General features: G+C 41.2%; 1 protein-coding gene, 1 long non-coding RNA gene and 1 pseudogene across 2 annotated transcripts; 1 reads left to right on the top strand and 2 right to left on the bottom strand.

The window, feature by feature from the left end:
• Positions 1-4192: 4192 nt before the first annotated feature.
• LOC124302375 (uncharacterized) lies at positions 4193-11462 on the bottom strand. The gene is made up of 3 exons (XR_006907692.1): positions 10829-11462; positions 6408-6412; positions 4193-5040 (listed from the first exon to the last, which is right to left on the bottom strand). It is a non-coding gene; the product is annotated as an uncharacterized LOC124302375 (long non-coding RNA).
• A 741-nt stretch (positions 11463-12203) lies between these two features.
• LOC124304170 (uncharacterized) lies at positions 12204-12358 on the bottom strand (annotated as a pseudogene).
• A 4573-nt stretch (positions 12359-16931) lies between these two features.
• On the top strand, positions 16932-20525 carry LOC124302127 (uncharacterized). The gene is made up of 3 exons (XM_046757928.1): positions 16932-18530; positions 18789-19080; positions 20509-20525. Exons 1-3 carry the CDS (start codon positions 16932-16934, stop codon positions 20523-20525), a joined length of 1908 nt encoding a protein of 635 aa, XP_046613884.1.
• Positions 20526-22094: the final 1569 nt, after the last annotated feature.

Here is a 22094-nt window from a genome sequence, read left to right on the forward strand (position 1 = left end):
CTTCACGCTCGGATCCCTCAGATACCAGGTCTTGCCACCTGGGACGTACTCAAAGCTCGCGCACTTCTCGACAGAGAGCTTCATGCCGAGTTCAGCCAGGTACTCACTCACCGTACTAAGCTACCTTTGTGCCATTTTAGCGTCCCTCGACAACAGGATCAGATCGACCGCGAACGCCATCACCGATAGATTCTGGTCGTCCACGGCCATGCCCTGTGTCTCGGTTTGCAGGCGTTCTAACAGGGGTTCGATGACGAGGTTGAATATGAGGGGGGAAAGCGGGTCACCCTGCTTCACCCCTCGTTGCAGTTCGATTTTTACCTCGCTACCCTGCGACTTGATAGTCGCCAGGTACTCTCTCACCGTACCAAGCTGCCTTTGTGCCATTTTAGCGTCCCTCGACAACAGGATCAGATCGACCGCAAACGCCATCACCGATAGATTCTGGTCGTCCACGGCCATGCCCTGTGTCTCGGTTTGCAGGCGTTCTAACAGGGGTTCGATGACGAGGTTGAATATGAGGGGGGAAAGCGGGTCACCCTGCTTCACCCCTCGTTGCAGTTCGATTTTTACCTCGCTACCCTGCGACTTGATGTTCGTGCGGCAGCCCCTGTACATGTTCGCTACATAAGAGGCAACCGACGGTGGGATACCCTTTGTCTTCAGGCCTTGAGCGATGGAGGAGTGACGGACGGTGTCAAAGGCTTTCGATATATCTAAAACGGATATTACACCGCCCCTCCTTTTGGCGTTCGATATGGCTGCTTGCAAAAGTTGTATGTTCGCATAGCAGCCATTTTCCTCCGTAAATCCCTTCTGCCGACAATTCAAAGTGAGGACACCTCTCAGCCTTTGATCTAGCAGGGCAGAGAATAACCTACTGATCATGGAGCTGACAGTTATAGGTCGCCAGTTCCTGACGTGTGAGGTGTCCTTGCCGGCTTTGGGAATGAGCGTTGTTCTCTTTGTTTTCCACGCCTTAGGGTAGTGTCGGGCGTGAAGTAGAACATTGAACAGTCTGGAGAGGGCAACGTACGTTTGCTTGCTCTGGAGGTTCGCACGTGTCACTCCGTCCGGTCCGGCAGCCGACCCACTGCTGATCCTGGCCACCTTCCTCTCCACTTCCAAGGCGGTCACCGGGACAAGTATTTGTTCAATCGGCACAGGCTCCTCTACCCCAGGGGGTAAGGTCGTGTCTGGTCCCGGTTCGCCACAAAGTTGCTCGTACAGCTTTCGCTTTGGCTCCATCGCGGGGCTTTCGCTAGGCTGTGATATGGAGAGGTTGTTGGCCTCCACAGCTTCGGCCAGGCGCTTTGTATTATTATTATATAGATCTTGGCACCTAGCGTAAGCGAACTCTTGTCGCCATGTTCTATTTGGTGGTTGGCTCCTCGCCGGACGGTGACTACGTATAAAACGCGGCCTCCTCGGCGCTCTCGCACTACACCCCTTCCGGGGATAGCAGCCAGGCTTGATCTGGTTTAACAGCTCTTCGTACAGGGCATCGATACTATGCTCGTTAAAATCGTTTGAATCGAGGAGCCGCAGTAGAGAGCTGGTCCACTCAGACCAGTTGCCTGCTCCACCATTCTCCTGGCGAGCCTCCCGAACGAGTGGTGCATCCTCCGGGCCCATCGCAGGTGGATCGGGTTCCGGAGGCTCATTCATCGCATGCGCGGCCAGGACATTGGCTACGTCCTGAGCGTCGCCCCAGTCTGGTAAGGCAGGATGGACAGGTTCCTGCTCTTTCTCGCCGTCGCGACGGCTAGCTCCTCCTCGGCTTGCGCTCGTCGCTGTTCTCTGTCGCGGAGACGCCGGCGTGCATCCGAAATTTGTTTATTTGTACGGTCGGGGAAGAACTCTGTGAGCTTGATGTTGATGAAGCGCTCTTCGACGAACTCTTGCTCAAGCTGAGCAAGACGTTCGAGCTCCTCATCCGACCAGACCGTGGCTCTGCGGCCACCAGGAGCGCCTGGCTCCTCCGCGATCGCGGCACGCTTCTCGTTTCTGAGGGCCGGGTGCTCGTGGCGTTCGTGAGCAGACAGACCCCTTTGCGAAGCGAATGACAGATCGCACAGGACGCAAGGGTATGGCAGTGCTTCGTTCACTTGCCTCGGTGCACAGGTAATGGTATGTACACGCCATCCATGGACTCTAGAGAAGGTGCGTAAGCAGCCTTCGCACTGCCAGAGGGTGCAGATGGTAGGAAATTTTTCCTTTATGTGCTTATCTAGTTCTTTGCTGTCAGTACAGATAATATTCTGACCTCGCTGCAAGCACTTTGGACAGCGTTGTACCCTATTTAACGCCACGACCAGAACGAAACGTTTTGTGGCACGGAAAGCATTAACGTCGTCAGCCTTCGTGCTCCGGCCGGCAACGGAGGGACGACGTGGTCGGGTGGATGGACTAGGTCGATCACTTGGGGTAGCATCACTCCCCGCTACTACACTCGCACCTTCGGCAATTAACTTTGCCACGACCGGTACATCCCGAGTAGCGTTAGGTGTACCGGCCGCCTCCGAGGCATCGTTGGGTGGACGATCCATGGTGCTTCAGATATGTACTACATGCCCGAGTCCCCCCGAGCATGAGAAGCTATTACGGCCGCATCTACGCCGGGACACTTACGGTAGTTCCTCACCGAGCGCACCGGTTGTCTCTCCAACCGCCGTTCCTTGACTCGAACGGTACCCACTCTGTTAGTAGTGAAGCCCCTTGGTCACTTCACAAGGGAATGCGCTTGGGTGTTGCGCATTGGCTGGCGTAAGAGTGCGTGCCGAACACTACGAGCAAGGAGGGACCTGCACCTCTTGCCGTACAGGCGTGTCGGCGTTGAGTGTACAGGTTTGGCCTCGTCTGTCACGCACGCTTGCTCTCCACCCGAAGGTGGGCGACTTCCGACCAACGTGGCCGAAAGTCCCTAACGTGAACTACCCGGCTCCGAGCTAACTCGGCACCGAGTGCTCACAATTAGGTTCGAAAGAAACTGAACGAGAAAAGCACGAATGCTGAGCAGAGCTCAACACCGGGATTTAGGTCTTTCTCTCGCACATGCTGAGCCCTCGGACCCAATCAGCAGATCGAGCCGTCAGACACCACCCCGCCTTTCGACGTTGCCAGACTTTGTTCAATCGCTGTTTGATTCACTAACGCACCACTTGGCTGGGGCGATGAACCAGGGCGTAAGCGTGCTCGTCACGCGCGTCAGGTATTGCGACGAGCTATGTACAAGAGATTCCTAGTTACTCCCATCGTGCCGTTCACCCGCCCTTGCTTGAATTTCTTCACGTTGACATTCAGAGCACTGGGCAGAAATCACATTGCGTCAAGACCCGCTAGGGCCGTCGCAATGGATTGTTTTGATTATGCAGTCCGATTATCACAGTTTGTGCCAGTTTTGAGTTGATCGTTGAATGGCGGCCGAAGAGGACGACGGCAACGCCGAACCGCCGCTGAAGCCTGGCAACAAGGAAGATCCGCGGAAGGCCAAGGCACGGGGCCGAGCTTGGATCCGGTTATCAACCATCACCTCGCCCAGGCCCAGCACGTCAGCCAAACCCGCTTCCCAACCAAGCCCGACACGCCCCAATCCTCACAGCCAATCTTTATTCCGAAGTTACGGATCCAATTTGCCGACTGACCTTACCTACATTAGTCTATCGACTAGAGGCTCTTCACCTTAGAGACCTGCTGCGTACGAACCGGCGCGAGACCTCCACGTGGCCCTCTCCTGGATTTTCAAGGTCCGAGGGGAAGATCCGGACACCGCCGCAACTGCAGTGATCTTCGCGTTCCAAATCCTATCTCCCTGCTAGAGGATTCCAGGAAACTCGAACGCTTATACAGAGAAGAAGACTCTTTCAGGATCTTCCGACGGCGTCTCCAGGTCTTTTTGAGTTACCCCGACGAACTCTCTTGCGAGCGCACGACTTGTAAACGGTTCCGCTGCCGGGTTCCGGAACAGGAACCGTATTCCCTTTCGCCCGACGTGTGTGTCACATTTCACACCGCGCGTGCCCACGCCGGGGGGAACCCCGAACGAGGCCCGACGTTGAATCACCGGCGACTCCACGCGGGTGTCAGGCATAGAAATACATCAACATCGTCATCGAATTTCTCCTAGGGCTTCGAATCGACTGACTCGTGTGCAACGGCTGTTCACACAAAACCCTTTTCCACGTCAGTCCTCCAGGGCCTCGCTGGAGTATTTGCTACTACCACTAAGATCTGCACCGACGACAGCTTTAGGCAGGCTCATGTCCAGTCCCTTCTGCGCACACCGCCGCGACCTCATACTCGTCAGGGCTTCATCACGGCCAATGGCGCGGCCTAGGCCACCTCGTATGCCGCTATTAGCCGAGTATAGGCGCAACGCTTCAGGGCCATTCATTTTCAGGGCTAGTTGCTCCGGCGAGTGAGTTGTTACACACTCTTTAGCGGATTCTGACTTCCATGGCCACCGTCCTGCTGTCTTAGGCAACCAACGCCCTTTATGGTATCCCATAAGCATCGACCTTGGCGCCTTAACTGGGCGTTTGGTTCATCCCACAGCGCCAGCTCTACTCACCGAAAGTAGCCCACTCGGCACTCTGATCCGAGATCTTGTGGCTTCATAGTTCAAGCAAACCAGTGATCTTAACCATTCGAAGTTTGAGAATAGGTTGAGGTCATTTTGGCCCTAAGGCCTCTAATCATTCGCGTTACCGGATGAGATTCGTGAATGTTTTGTACGCGAGTGCCAGCTATCCTCAGGGAAACTTCAGAAGGAACCACCCACTAGATGGTTCGATTAGTCGTTAGCGCCTATACCTACTTCCGGCGATCAATTTGCACGTCAGAATCGCTACGGACCTCTATCGGGGTTTCCCCTGACTCCGTCCTGTCCAGGCATAGTTCACCATATTTCGCGTCTCAACGTGTACGCTCTGGGTTTGCCTCTTCTCGCAGTGAGAACAAGATGCCGCGGGAGTGCAGGGCCGCATCTTGACGCGGCCCATCCTCCCTCGGTCAGCGCTCGACTGACCTTCACTTTCATTACTGTTAACATTGTATTGTGTATGTGTGATTGAGCCTGATTTGCGTATGTGTGCAAGTACCGAGCGCGAGCGAGCCTCAACGACGTAATCAGTCAGTCGACACCAGAGCCTTGTACCATGAATACAACACTACTATTGTAGTCTCAAATATTGTCTCGAAGTCATTCGTTACCTTCCAAGCTCTGTTCCAAGTATCTCCAAAACTCTTCCACAACAACAATAGGTTATGGGCCCAGGAATTAAAAAAATTCTTGTTTTAAAGAGTCGTGTTTTTTCGGGCGCCTAAAGTGATATTTCACGCACACATAGTTCTCGTGAGCTCGGCCGAGTCATCAGCGCAATTGAACGAGTCGACCGGTGAACAAAATGGCTACCACCTCGCATTCGCATCACTCACTTTACCAGTCAATAATGAAGCTCACTGGTCGTGATAATTACCGAGATTGGGTATGTGATATGCGAGCATATTTTAAAATTGCTGGACTCTGGAATGTGATAGAAGCTGTGACACCTACTGTTCTCGAAACCGATGCAACTAAGAAAAGTGAAGTCGCATCGCGTTTAGTTCTTGCCACACATCCGTATGTTCGACATCATTTCAACGAAGAAATTGATGACGCAAAAACGATATGAGAAAAATTGAAAAAGGCATTTCAGGATACCGGACTCCTCAGAAAAGTAAATTTGCTTATTGAATTTTGCAATACTCGTCTAGAAGATTGTGACTCCGAGGAAGATTATGTTCAAAAGAAAATAACGGCAGCCAATAAGCTTCGCGCCATTGGCATGCTTGTACCGGATGATTGGGTCGGAGCATTGTTGTTGGCGGGATTGCCCGATTACTATAAGCCAATGATAATGGCGCTCGGAAACTCTGGACAGGTAATAACAGCGGATTTAGTCAAGACTCAAATATTGGAAGAAGTCAAACACAAGGAATCCAATAGCTGTAGTGGTGACGCGCACGGTCTGTATTCAAGAGTACCGTTTAAAGGTGACCGGCGCACGAAATCCTACAACAACAACAACAACAAGGCTTGGCTCAAACGTCAGTTATGTTATCATTGCCATCGACATGGGCACCTCGCTGCTGATTGTCGCAGTAAACCATCATCACACTCGCACAGTAAGGTATGTGTATCATCTCAGCGGGACGACAACGAAGACGAAGGAGACTCTCAAGAGGAGCATGTCATGCGAATATTACGCAACGATTATATATATATTCATACGTTTATTCAAAACAGAGAATTACGTTATAATTGATAACAACAATGGTGAGTGCGGGTGTTAACGTTATATTAAATTTATGTATAAGCAAAATTAGGCGTGCGTTACGCCGGGAAGCAGTATTGAGACTGCTCACACGGCCTCTCGCCGGGCTCGGCGACAGTGCATACAAAGTGCATATAATCGCGTAATTTGAGCACTGCTGCCGATAAGAAAGCCAAGCGGCGCAAGGCGGGCTACGCTGCACGATGAATTTTGTACTCATTTAAATGATCCCCGGCATGTTTCTACGAGAGGATATAAAACTGTTACATCTTATGACAAATATTCCAGCTCTATCACAAGCAGACAGAGCAAGTAGCGAATATGTGCAGTTTCGTCAGTTTTGTCGCGAGCGGAGACAACCTAACCCGTGAGTGGATCATGGACTCGGCGGCATCGAAGCACATGACCAACAACAAAGCGTATGTATATAACTTGCGTCCCTCCAAAATAACTGAGGTCATATCAGCCGACAAGGCTCGTATGAAAGTAGAGGGAGAGGGCGATGTATATATTATAGTAAAGTCGAAATCAGTATTTTCTAAAGTTCATTTACAAAATGTTTTATATGTACCAAATTTAGCTGCCAAAATAATTTCAATTAGTTGTTTAGATAAAAATGGTGCTCGCGTAGGTATTGAAAATAATATGTGTGTTGTCTATAAAAATAATATTAAAATACTTGAAGCGATTTTAGTCAAAAATGCAATTTATAAAATACTGAATTGTTTAAGTCTAAATAAAATACCAACTATTTAAAAACCTGTAGCTCTTGTAACATCTTCACAAATAGTCAGTGGGTATACTTGGCATTGCAGATTAGCACATTTAAATTACCAACAGCTATATCAGCTTAATCAATCAGCTGACGGTATTAAAATAATAAAATCTGAATTACCTACAACCTGTGATCCATGTATTTATGGCAAGTTAGTCAGAAAACCCTATCATGCATCTGATTCACGAGCAAGTAGAATTTTAGAGCTCGTACACACTGACGCTTGTCAAGGTGATAGATTATCAACCGAGGATCATAAATATTTTCTCACTTTCGTGGATGACTACTCTCGAATGATTTTTGTTTATCTTTCAAAAAATAAGACTGAAGTAGTTACTTGTTTTGAAAATTTTATCAACTTTACTCAAAATCAAACAGGACAAAAAATAAAGTCATTGAGAAGCGATAATGGGAAAGAGTATGTAAATGCCAATTTAAAAAAAATTTTGCAAAATTCGGGATTGAACATCAAACTACCGTTTCCTATAATCCGCAGTCTAACGGGCGCGCGGAAAGAACAAATATAATTCTCTTAGAGAAAGCTCGTTGCATGCTGTCTGATTCAGGTTTGGACAAACATTTCTGGTCTTATGCAATAGCGACAGCAGCATATTTGTCCAATCGATCTCCTAAGCGAATTTTAAATAATAAAACTTGTAACAAATTTTAGTTTATTGATTATAAGTCAAATATAAAAGAAGGGAAATAAATAAACAATTACGGGAAATAGTTGTTGACGATCACAGAGAAAATTATGCATGTATTTGGGTCAGTTTGGTTTAAAAATCAACGGTAATTTAATAGTACAGAATCCCTAATTGCTAGTCCCTGCACGTCGCAACCCAACAAACTTGGTTTGATAGTTTAAAAAAATATATACGTGGACGGCACAGGTGTATAAGTTAAAAGATATATGAGACAATAGTCGAGTAAGAATAAAACAAAATAGTAACAATAACATTAAAACGGATGGTAAAAGTGTATATAGATAAAATCGAGCGGAACAATTATTCGAAGTATTTGAAGGACGAGTGTTGATGTGTCGTATTTATAATTTTAAAATGGTGTGACTTTCTTTATTGTTTCAGTTCGTCGTTATTTATTGAATTCGTTACCTGATCAGGATTTGAGTTCATTTCACACTTTATGATTTCCTGACGCCTCCATACACTACTCTCTCCTTCTAAAGTCGTAGGCCTACTAATTTGCCGATCGGCTGATCCGCTGATCCGCTGATCCGTCCGAACTTCGGTTCTTACTTTCGTCGATCAACATATATACATCGTCACAAACTTCTTATGAGGCATGGTATCAAACAAAACCTGATTTATCGCATCTCAAAATTTTTGGCTGCAAAGCATATTCCCATGTACCTGATCAACTAAGAAAAAAATTTCAAGAAAAACCCATTGAATGTATCTTTTTACGTTATGATAAAGACAAAAATACATATATTTTATGGAATATTTCACAAAATAAATCTTTCACCAGTAGAAATGTAACTTTTAATGAAAATACAGATGATCCAAATAATAACACTGTAAATTTACCAATAGATTATGAAAACACTACAGTCCCTGAAAATTCGAACGAAACATTATCTGAAACTCGAAAAGTACCCGAAATAGCCACAGAAAATTTCGAAACTCAGGATCAGCTCAATCGGATTTAATGGAAGTTGATGAAAATAATTTACAAATTAATAATAATAGTGACCAAAATAATGATCCGATCGAGTGTGATCAGGAAGATGGTGCTTCTTTGAATTTGACTCGAGAATTGCGAAGATCCTCTCGAGCCAATAAAGACAAAACAAATAAGTACAAAGATTATGTAAGAAGCTTTAACACTACTCAACTTATATTGACAGATCCCGGTTCGTATGAAGAAGCTGTAAATGGTCCAGATTCGTTTGAGTGGCGTAAAGCCATGGAAAAAGAATACTTATCAATACTATCACACGATACTTGGGAGTTAGTAGATCCTCCACCTAATGCGAATATTGTCGGATCAAAATGGGTTTTCAAGCGTAAAAATCCTAATACTGTGGATGTTGTATATAAAGCACGATCAGTAGCACAAGGGTTTTCGCAAAAACCAGGGGTAGATTTTGATTTGGTTTTTTCACCGGTAGTAAGATATACAACAATTCGACTTTTGATCGCATTAGCTTGTAAATTAGATCTGCATATACGCCATTTAGACGTAAGTACAGCTTTCCTTCATGGTGATCTCAAACATGAAATTTATATGTATACAGCAGCCAAAAGGATTTATTGCGCCACAAACAAAGAATAAAGTATGTAGATTAAAGAAAGCCTTATATGGACTGAAACAAGGTGGTCGAGTATGGTATGAGAAATTACATAAAAGTCTTATAGAAATGTCCTTGCAACAGTGTCGACAAGATCCATACGTTTATTATATAATAAAATCAAATATTATTTTCATTGTAGCAGTATTTGTAGATGATATGTTTGTATTTTATAATTTATTAGATCACATGCAAGAATTTCTCAATAGAATGTCGGTAAAATTTCAAATGAAGGATTTGGGAGATGCTAAGGAATGTTTAGGTATTCAAATTATTAGAAGTGATGGAAAAATTCAGATTCATAAACATAATTATATTTTAAAAATTCTAGAAAAATATGCCATGGAAGAATGTAACGAATCTACAATACCTATGGCAGTGGGGACTTTTTTTATTCCTAGCAACCCTCAAAGTCCATCACAAGATGATAAATTAAAATTAATACCCTACCAAAATGCAATAGGATCATTAATGTTTTTAGCACAAGTGACAAGACCAGACCTAAGTTTCTCTGTTGGATTGTTAAGTAGATATAATACTAAGTATACTCTGGCACATTGGGAAGCATTAAAATATATTTTACGTTATTTAAAGAAAACATCTGATGGAGGAATTACTTATAAAAGAGATTCAAATGTATTAGTAAAAGGATATTGTGATGCTAGTTACGCTTCTTATAAAATTAATTGTGTATCTACCACAGGCTATATTTTTATACTTCAACGGGGTGCAATAAGTTGGCGATCTGTGAAACAACATATGATTTCAAAATCATCAACCGAGGCAGAAATTCAATCAGTTGCTGAAGGTGTAAGCGATGCATTATGGTTGAAAGATTTGCTATTCGAATTTGCAATACAAAGAAATGTACCAATTGATATATCATGTGATAATAAAGGCGCTGTAGACTATAGTAATAATGCTAATTTTAGTCATGCAACAAAACATATTATGGTAAAATACAATTTCATAGAAGAAAGAATTGAAATGAACCATGTAAGTGTGAAACATATTCCAGGCAAAGACATGATAGCTGATTCATTAACAAAACCAAATGATTGTAATATATTAAATAAATTTGTACAAGATGCGGGATTAGAGAAAGTGAAAATTTAATATAATGAATTTTCTAAAAGTGATAAATGAATAGTGTAACAAAATTATATTTCAGTTTCGAAGAATTTTTTTTTTTTGTTTGTAATACTGTCTCAATCAAGGGGGCGTGTTCACATTGTATTGTGTATGCGTGATTGAGCGTGATGTGTGCATGTGTGCAAGTACCGAGCGCGAGCGAGCCTCGACGACGTAGTCAGTCAGTCGACACCATAGCCTTGTACCATGAACGAAACACTACTATTATAGTCTCAAATATTGTCTCGGAGTCATTCGTTACCTTCCACGCTCTGTTCCAAGTATTCCCAAAACTCAGGTTTGCTCGTCCCAATAACTCGCGCACACGTTGGACTCCTTGGTCCAGGTTTCAAGACGGGTCCTGAAAGTACCCAAAGCTATACCGTCGCCGACCGGTATTAGATAATTCGAACGAGCCGGCCAGAGGACACCGCCAGCCAACAGCTGGCCAGGCTCGTAGACGGCGCTAGGTCTGACCACCGGGAATCGCTGACCACGGTTGCGGCGGGCCCGACGCAGCTCAATGCGACGCTATACCGTACGGGTATCGCCGGGCAGCCGGACGGGCAACCCCGGGTCTGCCCCGACGAGAATGCCGAGACAGGCAGCCGACCGGGCCTGAGACCGACGCCCAACGGGTCGCGACATCCTACTGAGGAAGAAGTGCGCGCCGGCACCGCCAGACATTGCACCGCGACCGACTGCCGTGGACGCGAGGACCCGACATCACGAGCCGCAGCTAAGCCTGCGTCGCTCACGATGGAACTCCCCGTTTGATCTTTCGAGTTTCTCAGGTTCACCTCTGAACGGTTTCACGTACTCTTGAACTCTCTTTTCAAAGTTCTTTTCAACTTTCCCTCACGGTACTTGTTCGCTATCGGTCTCGTGGTCATATTTAGCGTTAGATGGAGTTCACCACCCACTTAGAGCTGCACTCTCAAGCAACCCGACTCTGAGGAGAGACCCTCCCGTGGCGCGTCCCGGTCACTACGGGCCTGGCACCCTCTGCGGGTAAGTGGCCCCATTCAAGATGGACTTGGACGCGGGCCGACGCCCCGGGATAAGTGGATCCTCCCAAACACTACATTTCCCGGCGGCAGAACCGCGGGATTCAGTGCTGGGCTGTTTCCTGTTCGCTCGCTGCTACTAAAGAAATCCTAGTTAGTCTCTTTTCCGCCGCTTAGTGATATGCTTGTATTCAACGGGTAGTCTCGCTTGCTCTAAGGTCGTCGTAAGATTGCGAATCCGTCGTCGGCGACGGTCGTTCGTTTAAGAACAGCACTGTTGACACGACCGAGGACGATGATTTTTCATACAAGCCACGGAAACGACCGTAAACGCCTGCCGTACGGGAGACTCGAAAGCCCTGCGGCGAAACGTAGACGGAATTTTTTCACATAAGCGGCAAACCGACCCCGCGGACCATTGGTCTTTGTGTCGCCGTGCCAAATTCGTTCGTTCTCTCGTCTATCCCTAGCACCGGAACGTGACGAACGGCAGCGACAGCTCGACCCTGCGATCTGCGGTGACGCGTCGTGACCGTGACATACGTGTTCGTTTCAGGTGACACGAGCGGCGAACGCCCAGTCATTCGCTCGCAAAGGCACGGTATAATTTTCCCAAGAGGGTTTCCGCACCGTTGCTGACGGAGCAGTCTGTCGTTGTTAAACGACTCTTGGCCAGGCGTGGTCTGGGAATTGTATTCGTGGACCGCAATGTGCGTTCAAAATGTCGATGTTCATGTGTCCTGCAGTTCACATGTTGACGCACAATTGGCTGCGTTCTTCATGGACCCACGAGCTAAGTGATTCACCGTTCAGGGTAATCATACAAATCCTTGTGTTCGCCGGGAAGTGGCTCATACAATAAAACTAAATTTATAATAAAAATGCGAAAAAATGTGGACCCGAAATTTTATAAATCACGAACAGTGGCATTTGCCTTAAAAAACAAATTAAGCGCGGAAATTGACCGACTAGTTGGTGAAAAAAAGTTCAAAAAAGTAAAAACAAGCGAGTGGGCTACTCCGGTCGTTCCGATATTAAAATCAGACGAAACAATTAAAATATGCGGAGATTACAAAATAACAGTAAACCCGGACATGTTAATTCATAGACACCCGTTACCAAAAACAGAGCATTTAATAGCTAATCTAGAGTGAGGCGTATATTTCGCAAAAATAGACTTAAAAGAAGCGTATGGACAAATACCATTAGACGTTAAACACCCCCAAAGGGTTGTTCCAGCCACAATATCTACCATACGGGATTGCCTCAGCCCCCGGATTTTTCCAGAATGAAACGCAAAAATTGCCAGCAAATATACCGAATGTGATTATTTTTTTGGACGACATCGTTATAAAAGGAAAAACAATAAAAGAAAACATTAAGTATACAAAAATATTTTTGATAAATTAAAAGAATGTGGCCTAAAATTAAGAAAAGAGAAATGTCAGATATTAGTAAAAAAGATTGAATATTTATGATTAGAGATAAGCGAAAACGGGATTCATACACCAAAAAGCCGAGTAAAAGCAATCGAGGAAGCACCGGCGCCAACAAATGTAAAAGAATTGCAAGCGTTTTTGGGAATGATCAATAATTATGACAAATTCATTGAAGACAGAGCAACAAAATTTCAAACATTATATGAATGTTTAAATAAAAAGGGATTTCACTGGACGGAGGCATGTCAGAAGGCATTGGAAACTGCAAAAGCAGAGTTGAAGTCCGCTAAAGTACCCCAATAAGAACACGATTGTTGATTAAACGTAGAAAAATTCACACAACCAAACGCTTACAACGGATCAGACCCAACCGTTTAATAAATCGAAAAATGTCCGCCTGGTAGACGATAATTTTTACGTATGTCCAGAATGTTTTAAATACGTGGAAAATAGTCGTTGAATTCGCATATACTCACCACAAGGGAATAAACGAGTACAATATACGGATATTCGTGACATCCATGTATTCGTATATAAGACGCCGTAGAAATACGTTTAAAATATCACAGATGAATTCGTTGAAGATACTGAAAAATGTCCGCTTGATAGACGATAATTTTTACGTTTTCCCAGAATGTTTTATATACGTGTAAAATAATCGTTGAATTCGCGTATACTCACCACGAGGGAATAAACGAGTACAATATACGGATATTCGTGACATCCATGTATTCGTATATAAGACGCCGTAGAAATACGTTTAAAATATCACAGATGAATTCGTTGAAGATACTGAAAAATGTCCGCTTGATAGACGATAATTTTTACGTTTTCCCAGAATGTTTTATATACGTGTAAAATAATCGTTGAATTCGCGTATACTCACCACGAGGGAATAAACGAGTACAATATACGGATATTCGTGACATCCATGTATTCGTATGTAAGACGCAAAAGAAAAACGTTTAAAATTTGACATATGCGTCGACGGTGAAATTTTGCCACATCTATACGTTTAAAATGTCACAGGTGAATTCGTTAAATAAACTGAAAAATTTCCCCTCGGCATACGTGAAACTAAACGTATTATCAACACGTGTCATATACGCGGTGTATGGTCGTACAAATTATGACCATTTACTTGAAGGAATATACGATTGGAGTACATTTACATAGAGTATTTATTTCGTGTACATATTCGTTTACTAGATGTCGTGGAGATGCCCCACGTTGGAAAAACTCTAAGATTGAACCGTTGAATGGATCGAAAAGTATCGGCGAAATATGCTGCAATAACAACGTTTTCCCCGAATGTTTTAAATACGATGCGGATATTTGTAGAATTCACATACATTCGTCAGAAGATTGGTAATATATACAGATATGATGTTATTTATACATAGTTATAATCGTATATAAGACGCAGGGAAAACGTATTTAAAATTTGAAGTATAATTCGGTGAAAAATTCCGCGTATCTATACGTTTAAAATATTAGGTTAGAATAATCGAAACTTGGGTGATCTGAGTAAGGTAAGTATTACGTATTGATCTTTTAAAACGATGAATTACAGATATAACAGGACTAGGTGATTCGTAACAATGCATCATATCTTAAATACTGAAAAGAGTACAAAATATCATACTATAATATATTATACTGTATCGGAAAGTTGTATTTTTTTTTCTTAATTCAAAGAGCAAAGATTGTTTGAAATGACGAAAAAGAAATGTTGTCAAAGTTTGAGCTCTCAATATTAATATTTGAAGGTGCATCATTGTGATTTTCCATTTCCCACTTGAATAACGTAGGAAATTTTTTTTTTAAGCTTAGAATTTTATAACTTGTCAACGCATTAGCGTTCTGATAAGTCCAGAACAGAATTTTGAATGGAATTGAATGCACTACAAAGAAAGACCCTTATTATTTTATGATAAATCTACTCTTTCAAAAAGTGATTTACCATCATAAATACCTTAGACACCTTAAATAACTTTTGAAAGAGAAGATTCATCATAAAATGACTACGTTTTTGTAGAGCGTTTGATTCACTTCAAAAATACGTTATGTCTCATCAGTAAACTAAAGCCTTGACGAGTTATAAGATTCCAAAGTTCAAAAAAAAAAATTTCATGTTATGTAAATGGGAAATACAAAATCGCGACGATGCACCTCTAAATATTAATGTTGAGTGCTTAAACTTAGACAGCATTCTTTTTTCGTCATTCGGAACAACATTTGCCATATATATACACATGTACACACTATATTTCTCTGCTATACTAAAATAAAATACTATATACTATATAACATATATAGATTGTGAAACAAAAAAAGAGATGCATTTTACATTTCAAGTACTTGAACATTTAAGAAAAAGATTTTCAAAAGTAACAAAAATAATATAACACAAGAAGTTGACTATTCATATATCACATTCATGTTTGCACCAATTAGATTAATAATACATAGAACGCGTTGGTGCACCGACTTACGATTTTGCGAATCATAAAGTTGAGTGAGTTGTTGCAAAACCCTAATATATTATATAAAGCTTAAAACAAAAAACGGTACATTTTACATTTTCGATAGTGATAACATGTACGGTTATGATAATGTAGTACTTGACCATTTTACAAAAAGATTTCCAAAAGTAGAAAAAAAAACCAAAAAAAAAACAACAAACACAAGTAGTTAACTATTGATATATCATATTCATTTTACGCCATTTATATTTTTATTACATATAGAACGCATTGGATCAACGAGTTACATGTGTTATCGCCAATCACAAGGCTAGGTAATTTGTAAACAAATATCATATATCCCGAAGGTTCGAAAAAATATCAAATATGTAATGTACATACCATAGCACATACATTTACATACAATATACATTTTAATAGGGTATCACATGTACGGATATGATAATGTAACTCTAAAACGATTCATGAAATGATTTAGAAAATTGAAAAAAAGTAGAACGCGTATGAGCGCCAGCTATATTTTGATTATATAGATCACCAACACCGTAGTAAAGATTTATCCAAAATAAAAATAGAACTGTTTGTCAACATAAAGTAGCATGGTAAAACTTTCTTGGCAAATAAGTATTACGACTGATGAAAGTGCAAAATCGTTTGATGCAATAAGGTAGATAAATTAGATACACTTTTGAAAATTGTGTACTTGTTTCGTTGTGGTTAAAAGAAAAACTCAAATTTAATATAAAATAATAGGATGCAAGAAGTGAATCGGACTTATACTTTCAAAGAAGAAATTAAATGTGAAAAATTGTTAGTATTACGAACAAGTGAGGTACTACGAATAACTCATCTAAACTTAAAAAATATGGGTACGAACAGAGTGCATGTAGCCAAAATTAAAAGAAGAAAAAAATGATGCAAACAACTAAAATAGTTTTAAAATGGCACGCAAAAAGAAGAACTACAATGAAACGATATAGCGGATGTAAGATATGTGATGTACGAATGTGTACGAATGTGTGTATCTATAACGATAGTACAGAATGTGAGAAGGCAGGCAATAAAAGCAGTTGGTTCTAATCCGTAACAGCGTATAGTCTTCATCATTTACCTCTTCCTCGCATACACAATAACTGGCGACGAGGATAAAAGCATTGTTCTAGAAACTTCGTCGGCATATGACGAAATAAAACCAAATTAAAGTGTTGGAATGCTGATTGAAATAAAAGGGACTGCATGGATCCAGAATTTAACAAAAGTCCAATTGCAAAAGTTGTGTGAACTAAATAATATTGATGGTGAAGACGATAATATTAATGAGTTACGAAGAAAATTTCGAGAATTTGTGAAAGAAAAGATTGAGTGTGGCCAGCAAAAATTAATACGGATAGCAGATGTAGTGGATAAAAAAACGTTCGAAATAGTTGACCCAGATAGTATAAATGAACAATTAAACAAAAGCATAATGGAACGTAGTGCAAATTTGGATTTTGATATTACGAAAAATGATTGGGAAATGTTTTGTGATCGACTAGAGCAGTATTTCATTGCAAACAAAATAACAAATGCTGAAGAAAAAAGAGCAATTTTGTTGAGTAAAGTGAATGCAGAGACGTACGAAGAGATCGCAAAAATATGTAAGCCCGTTAAGCCTAAGGACAAAACCTATGAAGAAATTATAACAAAGGTAAAAGATTATTTGAAACCGCCAGCATCATACCTTGTATATAGATATGAATTCAGACTCAGGAAGCAATCAGACGGCGAGGGTATAAAAGAATACGTCACAGCGCTGAAGGTTATGACAGACAAATGTAAATTTACGAACGAAGACGAGCAAGTACTCGATCAAATGATTTGTGGCTTAAGAAGTAAAGCAATAACGGCGGAATTATTAAAACTAGAGAAACCCGATCTGGAAACAGCATTAAAAAAAGCTATGGCATCAGAGGCAGCTAGTAAAGGCGCAGAAAAATTGCAAGAAACAAATACGGAAATTCAAGAGGTACACATGCTAAGTCGTGGAAAGTTTTGGCGAAAGCAACATGAGGGAGATCATAGACAGGGACAACGTACATGGACTAGAAGGGGAAGAACATTCGGCCGGGCTCGAGGAACGGCGCGAGCACAACAAATACCGGGAGGCTCTGCTTGTTACCGTTGCGGGGATTCAAGACACTTCGTGAAGGATTGTATATATAGCGAAAATGTAGTATGCCATACGTGCGGTGATAAAGGTCACACTGCTAGAGTTTGTACACATAGAGCCGGAAAAAAAGATGCAGAACAAAAGCCGCGAGTAGGTTACGTAAGTGAATGTGGTAGTAGTAGTAGCTCCGATGGTGAAATGTCGCGAGAGTTGAGCCACATGTATATTGATAATAAAAGAAGTCTGTACAGTCTGTATGTACCCGGAAAAACTAGAGTCGAGCCTCAATATGTAACGGTCGAAATAAATAAATCTAAAATTAAAATGGAAATAGATTCGGGCGCGGAACCAGCTATAATTCCAAAAGAAATTATAAAGAAATGTTTTCCGAAAGAAACAATATATGAGCCAGATATAGAATTTAGGAACCATGATAATACCGTCAATAAGCCTGCAGGAATGTTCAAAGGTGTAACTGTGAGTCTGAACAATAAGATAATTAAAGCTGATTTATATGTAACTGAATCGTCCGGGCCGCCGATAATAGGCAGAGCGTGGCTCAAAGCACTAGGATTATGGCCATTATTTAAAGACCTAGATCTGCATATAGTTAAAAATAAAATTGATGGTAATGACAGGCTAAATAAAATCTTAGAAAAACATGCTAAATTTTTTGAAAATTCTAAAGGATCGTTCAATAGGGCCAAGATCAGGTTAGAATTAAAGGAGGATGCTAAACCGATATATGAGTTAGCGCGATCTGTACCTTTCGCTTTAAAGGATAAAATAGAGAAAGAATTAGATAGATTGGTAGAAGAGAAAATATTGGAACCAGTAGAAATGAGCGAATGGGCTACCCCGATCGTGCCGATACTAAAACCGAATGGAGATGTTCGACTTTGTGGAGCTTTCAATGTAACTATTAACCCTTTATTAAAAACAATTCGCTATGCACCACCGAACTTCGATCATGCTATGGCTCGATTAATAACAAAAAATATTAATAATAAAAATAAGAAGCGGTATTCAAAAATTGATCTAAAAGAAGCCTTTTTACAAGTTCCCGTTGAGGAAAATTCGCAAAACTTATTAACTATCAATACTCATAAGGGCTTGTTTAAATGCTTGTATATGATGTACGGTATATCATCGGGACCTGGGTATTTTCAAAAGCAAATGGAGGAAGTTTTGAAAAATATAAACGGAGTCGCGGTGGTAGCAGACGACGTAGTGGTAACGGGAAGTGATGATGAGGAACATTTGCGAAATTTAGATATAGTATTAACGAGTTTAGAAGAATGCGGTTTGAAAGGACGAGTAAACAAATGCGAATTTTTCAAAGATGAAGTTAATTATTTAGGATATAAGTTACGGGATGACACTATTACAGTAAATGAAGAAAAGTATAGAGCAATAGTTGATATGAAAGAACCGGAAAATCACAAAGAATTACAGTTATTATTAGGTAAAATCAATTATTATGGCAGGTTATTTAAAGATCGTGCTAAAATTCTAGCACCATTATATAATTGCAGTAATTCGAGAATTTTTGAGTGGGATCAAAATTGCAAAGAAGCGTTTAAAAGAGCGAAAATAGAATTAAAAAGAGTGCTTGTAAACTACAATCCATCTTTACCATTAAAATTAACATGTGATGCGTCCCCAAAAGGGCTGGGTGCGTATATCAGCCAGCCTTATGAAGACGGCGATAGACCAATAGCGTTTGCATCAACGAGGTTGACAGCCGCGCAAGAAAATTACTCGCAAATTGATAAAGAAGCAGCTGCGATAATATTTGGAGTAACTAAGTTTTATGATTATTTATTCGGACGTAAATTTCTTTTAAAAACGGATAATAAACCGTTATCTAGGATCTTTTCTCCTGAAAAGGGTATACCAAAAATGGCTACGAGTAGATTGCAAAATTGGAGTTACTTCCTATCGGCATTTGATTATGAAATAGAGTACATTAGTACAAGAGATAATATTGTGGCTGATACTTTATCGAGATTACCGATAAATTATGTAGAAAATAATGATGTTTTAGAAACTGAAGGCCGATTTACGTATTTACACTATGTATATTCAACAAACATAACATGTTTAAATTTCAAAGCAGTAGCACGCGAAACTGCTAAAAACGAGACTCTATCCATCGTGAAGCGGATGGTAATAGAAGGATGGCCTGACTGTAGTCTTAAAAGTTGGCCTAATGAGTTGCAACCATATGCACTGCGTAAAGACGAAATTACGTCGAAAAAGAATGTTTAATGTGGGGACAGAGAGTTATCGTCCCACCTAAATTAAGAGAAAAGGTAATCGAAAAATTGCACGAAAGTCACTTTGGGATAGTTAAAATGAAGAGTTTGGCAAGGTCGGTGGTTTGGTGGCCTAATATAGATAAAAATTTAGAAGATAAATCTAAATATTGCAAATGGTGTGTAGAATCTAAAGACAATCCAATTAGAATGGAATTAACTCCATGGCCATGGCCAAGCCAACCTTGGCAAAGACTTCATGCAGACTTTGCGGAGCCATATTTGGGGCAAACTTACCTTTTAGTCATCGATGCCTATTCTAAGTGGCCTGAAATTTTCATTATGAAAAATATATCAGCAGAAGCAACGATAGAAAAATTCCGAGAAATGTTTACAACGCATGGGCTACCGAACCATATTGTAACTGATTCAGGAACGCAGTTTACGAGCGACGAATACAAAAAATTTCTCAAGCAATCAGGAATAAAACAAGATTTTTCAGCGCCGAAACACCCAGCGACAAATGGAGCTGCGGAAAATCTTGTAAAAACATTTAAGCGTAAACTCAAAGCGATTGTACAAAGCTCGAAAGTAGATGTGAGAACTGCTATACAAATGTTTTTATTCTTATACAGAACAACAAAACATGTAACAACGAACGAAACTCCGGCCAACTTGTTGTTTAAAAGAGAACTGAAAACTCCTTTGTTATTATTACGGCCAGAAACGAGATATCACGTTGAATCAAAGCAATATATGCAAAAAAAGCACTTCAAAGGTAGTAGAAAAGAAAACTTTGAAGAAGGTGACGTAATAATGGCAAAGGATTTTCGAAAACATCACCCGAAAATGTCGGAAGCCAAAATTGTTAGGAAATCACCTCCAAGAAACTGTATAATAAAATTTAAGGAAGGAGGAGAGAAAGAGCACAAAAGACATTTCGATCAAATACGACATTGGCGGGAAAGCGAAAATGATCAAAGTAAAATAGATGTTAGTACTAATGTGCGAGATAATGTAAGCAGCGAAAATTCGGCGATAGTTTTAAGAAAATCAACTAGATTAAAGCGAAATGTAACACCATACGATGCTACGCATTATTTGTAAAGGTATAAAGTCTATCAACTTTGATAATTGAATAAAACGGGGAAGGGTGTAAGATATGTGATGTACGAATGTGTACGAATGTGTGTATCTATAACGATAGTACAGAATGTGAGAAGGCAGGCAATAAAAGCAGTTGGTTCTAATCCGTAACAGCGTATAGTCTTCATCATTTACCTCTTCCTCGCATACACAATAGCGGACTATCTTTTAACGTTTTGTTGCTATACCCTGCGATTGTTGGGTGAATTCGGCGGCAGTGGTAGGGGCGGTGATGGCGGATGCTGCGTGGGTCCATTTCCGGATTTTTTTCCCGCAATTGAATATGTATACCTACTTGTGGCTAGCTTCAACCAGTCTTTTATCGCATTTTCTATAATTAAATCTAAAGATTCGACTGGATTATCTTTACACGCCAATTTTGCAGCCTCTGAAACAAGATGTGAAAAAAAAATTGTTTATTATCTGGTGGCTCAATCATGTGCACTAATAGACATCATTTCTACTCAACGCAGCAGAACCACTCACAATCACAAGTTCAGAGTTAATTATGCCAAAGTGCTCGAAAAGGCTTATTCAGTTATCCTTGAATTATTTGTTGAAGAGTGAACAAAGGAGATTAAGAATAACAAATGAGTGAAAAGAATCTAATGCAGTTATAAAGCATTAAAACAAGCAAAATATTATATGTATACATGTTTCCACCACATCGTGCAAAAAGAAGGCAGCAGCAGCACCTTACGAAATTTAATTGTAATAAACTGATTAGGTACAGGATTCCGATCGTGAGGAGTTTATACTATTGGAAAGCTGAATTCACCATTTGCCTATTATATGTGTGTGAATGTCTTATTTTTCCAATCTTCTATCTCTAAGCTCTGTACAGGACGTATTGTGGAACCGCTGAGTCTACACCATCGAAGATTAAAGGTTATTCTTTTTCGATGTCAAAATAGTCATGCTATTATTTAAAATGATCATAAATACTTGTATCAACGTTTACTGAACGTGAGTTGTAAGATAACATTTGAATGAGGATAAAAATCAAAATTCTATTCGAATTGAATTGATTTTCTCAGTATTACTGCTTTGCAAGGACACTATGCAATTCTAGGGC

This window comes from Neodiprion virginianus, chromosome 4 (genome assembly GCF_021901495.1).
Source record: "Neodiprion virginianus isolate iyNeoVirg1 chromosome 4, iyNeoVirg1.1, whole genome shotgun sequence".
NCBI classification, from domain to species: Eukaryota; Metazoa; Arthropoda; class Insecta; order Hymenoptera; family Diprionidae; genus Neodiprion; species Neodiprion virginianus.

Coding starts and splice junctions, on each gene's coding strand:
- LOC124302127 (XM_046757928.1), top strand. CDS start 16,932: ATGGAACGTAGTGCAAATTTGGATTTTGATATTACGAAAAATGATTGG. Junction 18,531..18,788: donor GACTTTGTGGAGCTTTCAAT/GTAACTATTAAC, acceptor TATTTTCAAAAG/CAAATGGAGGAAGTTTTGAA.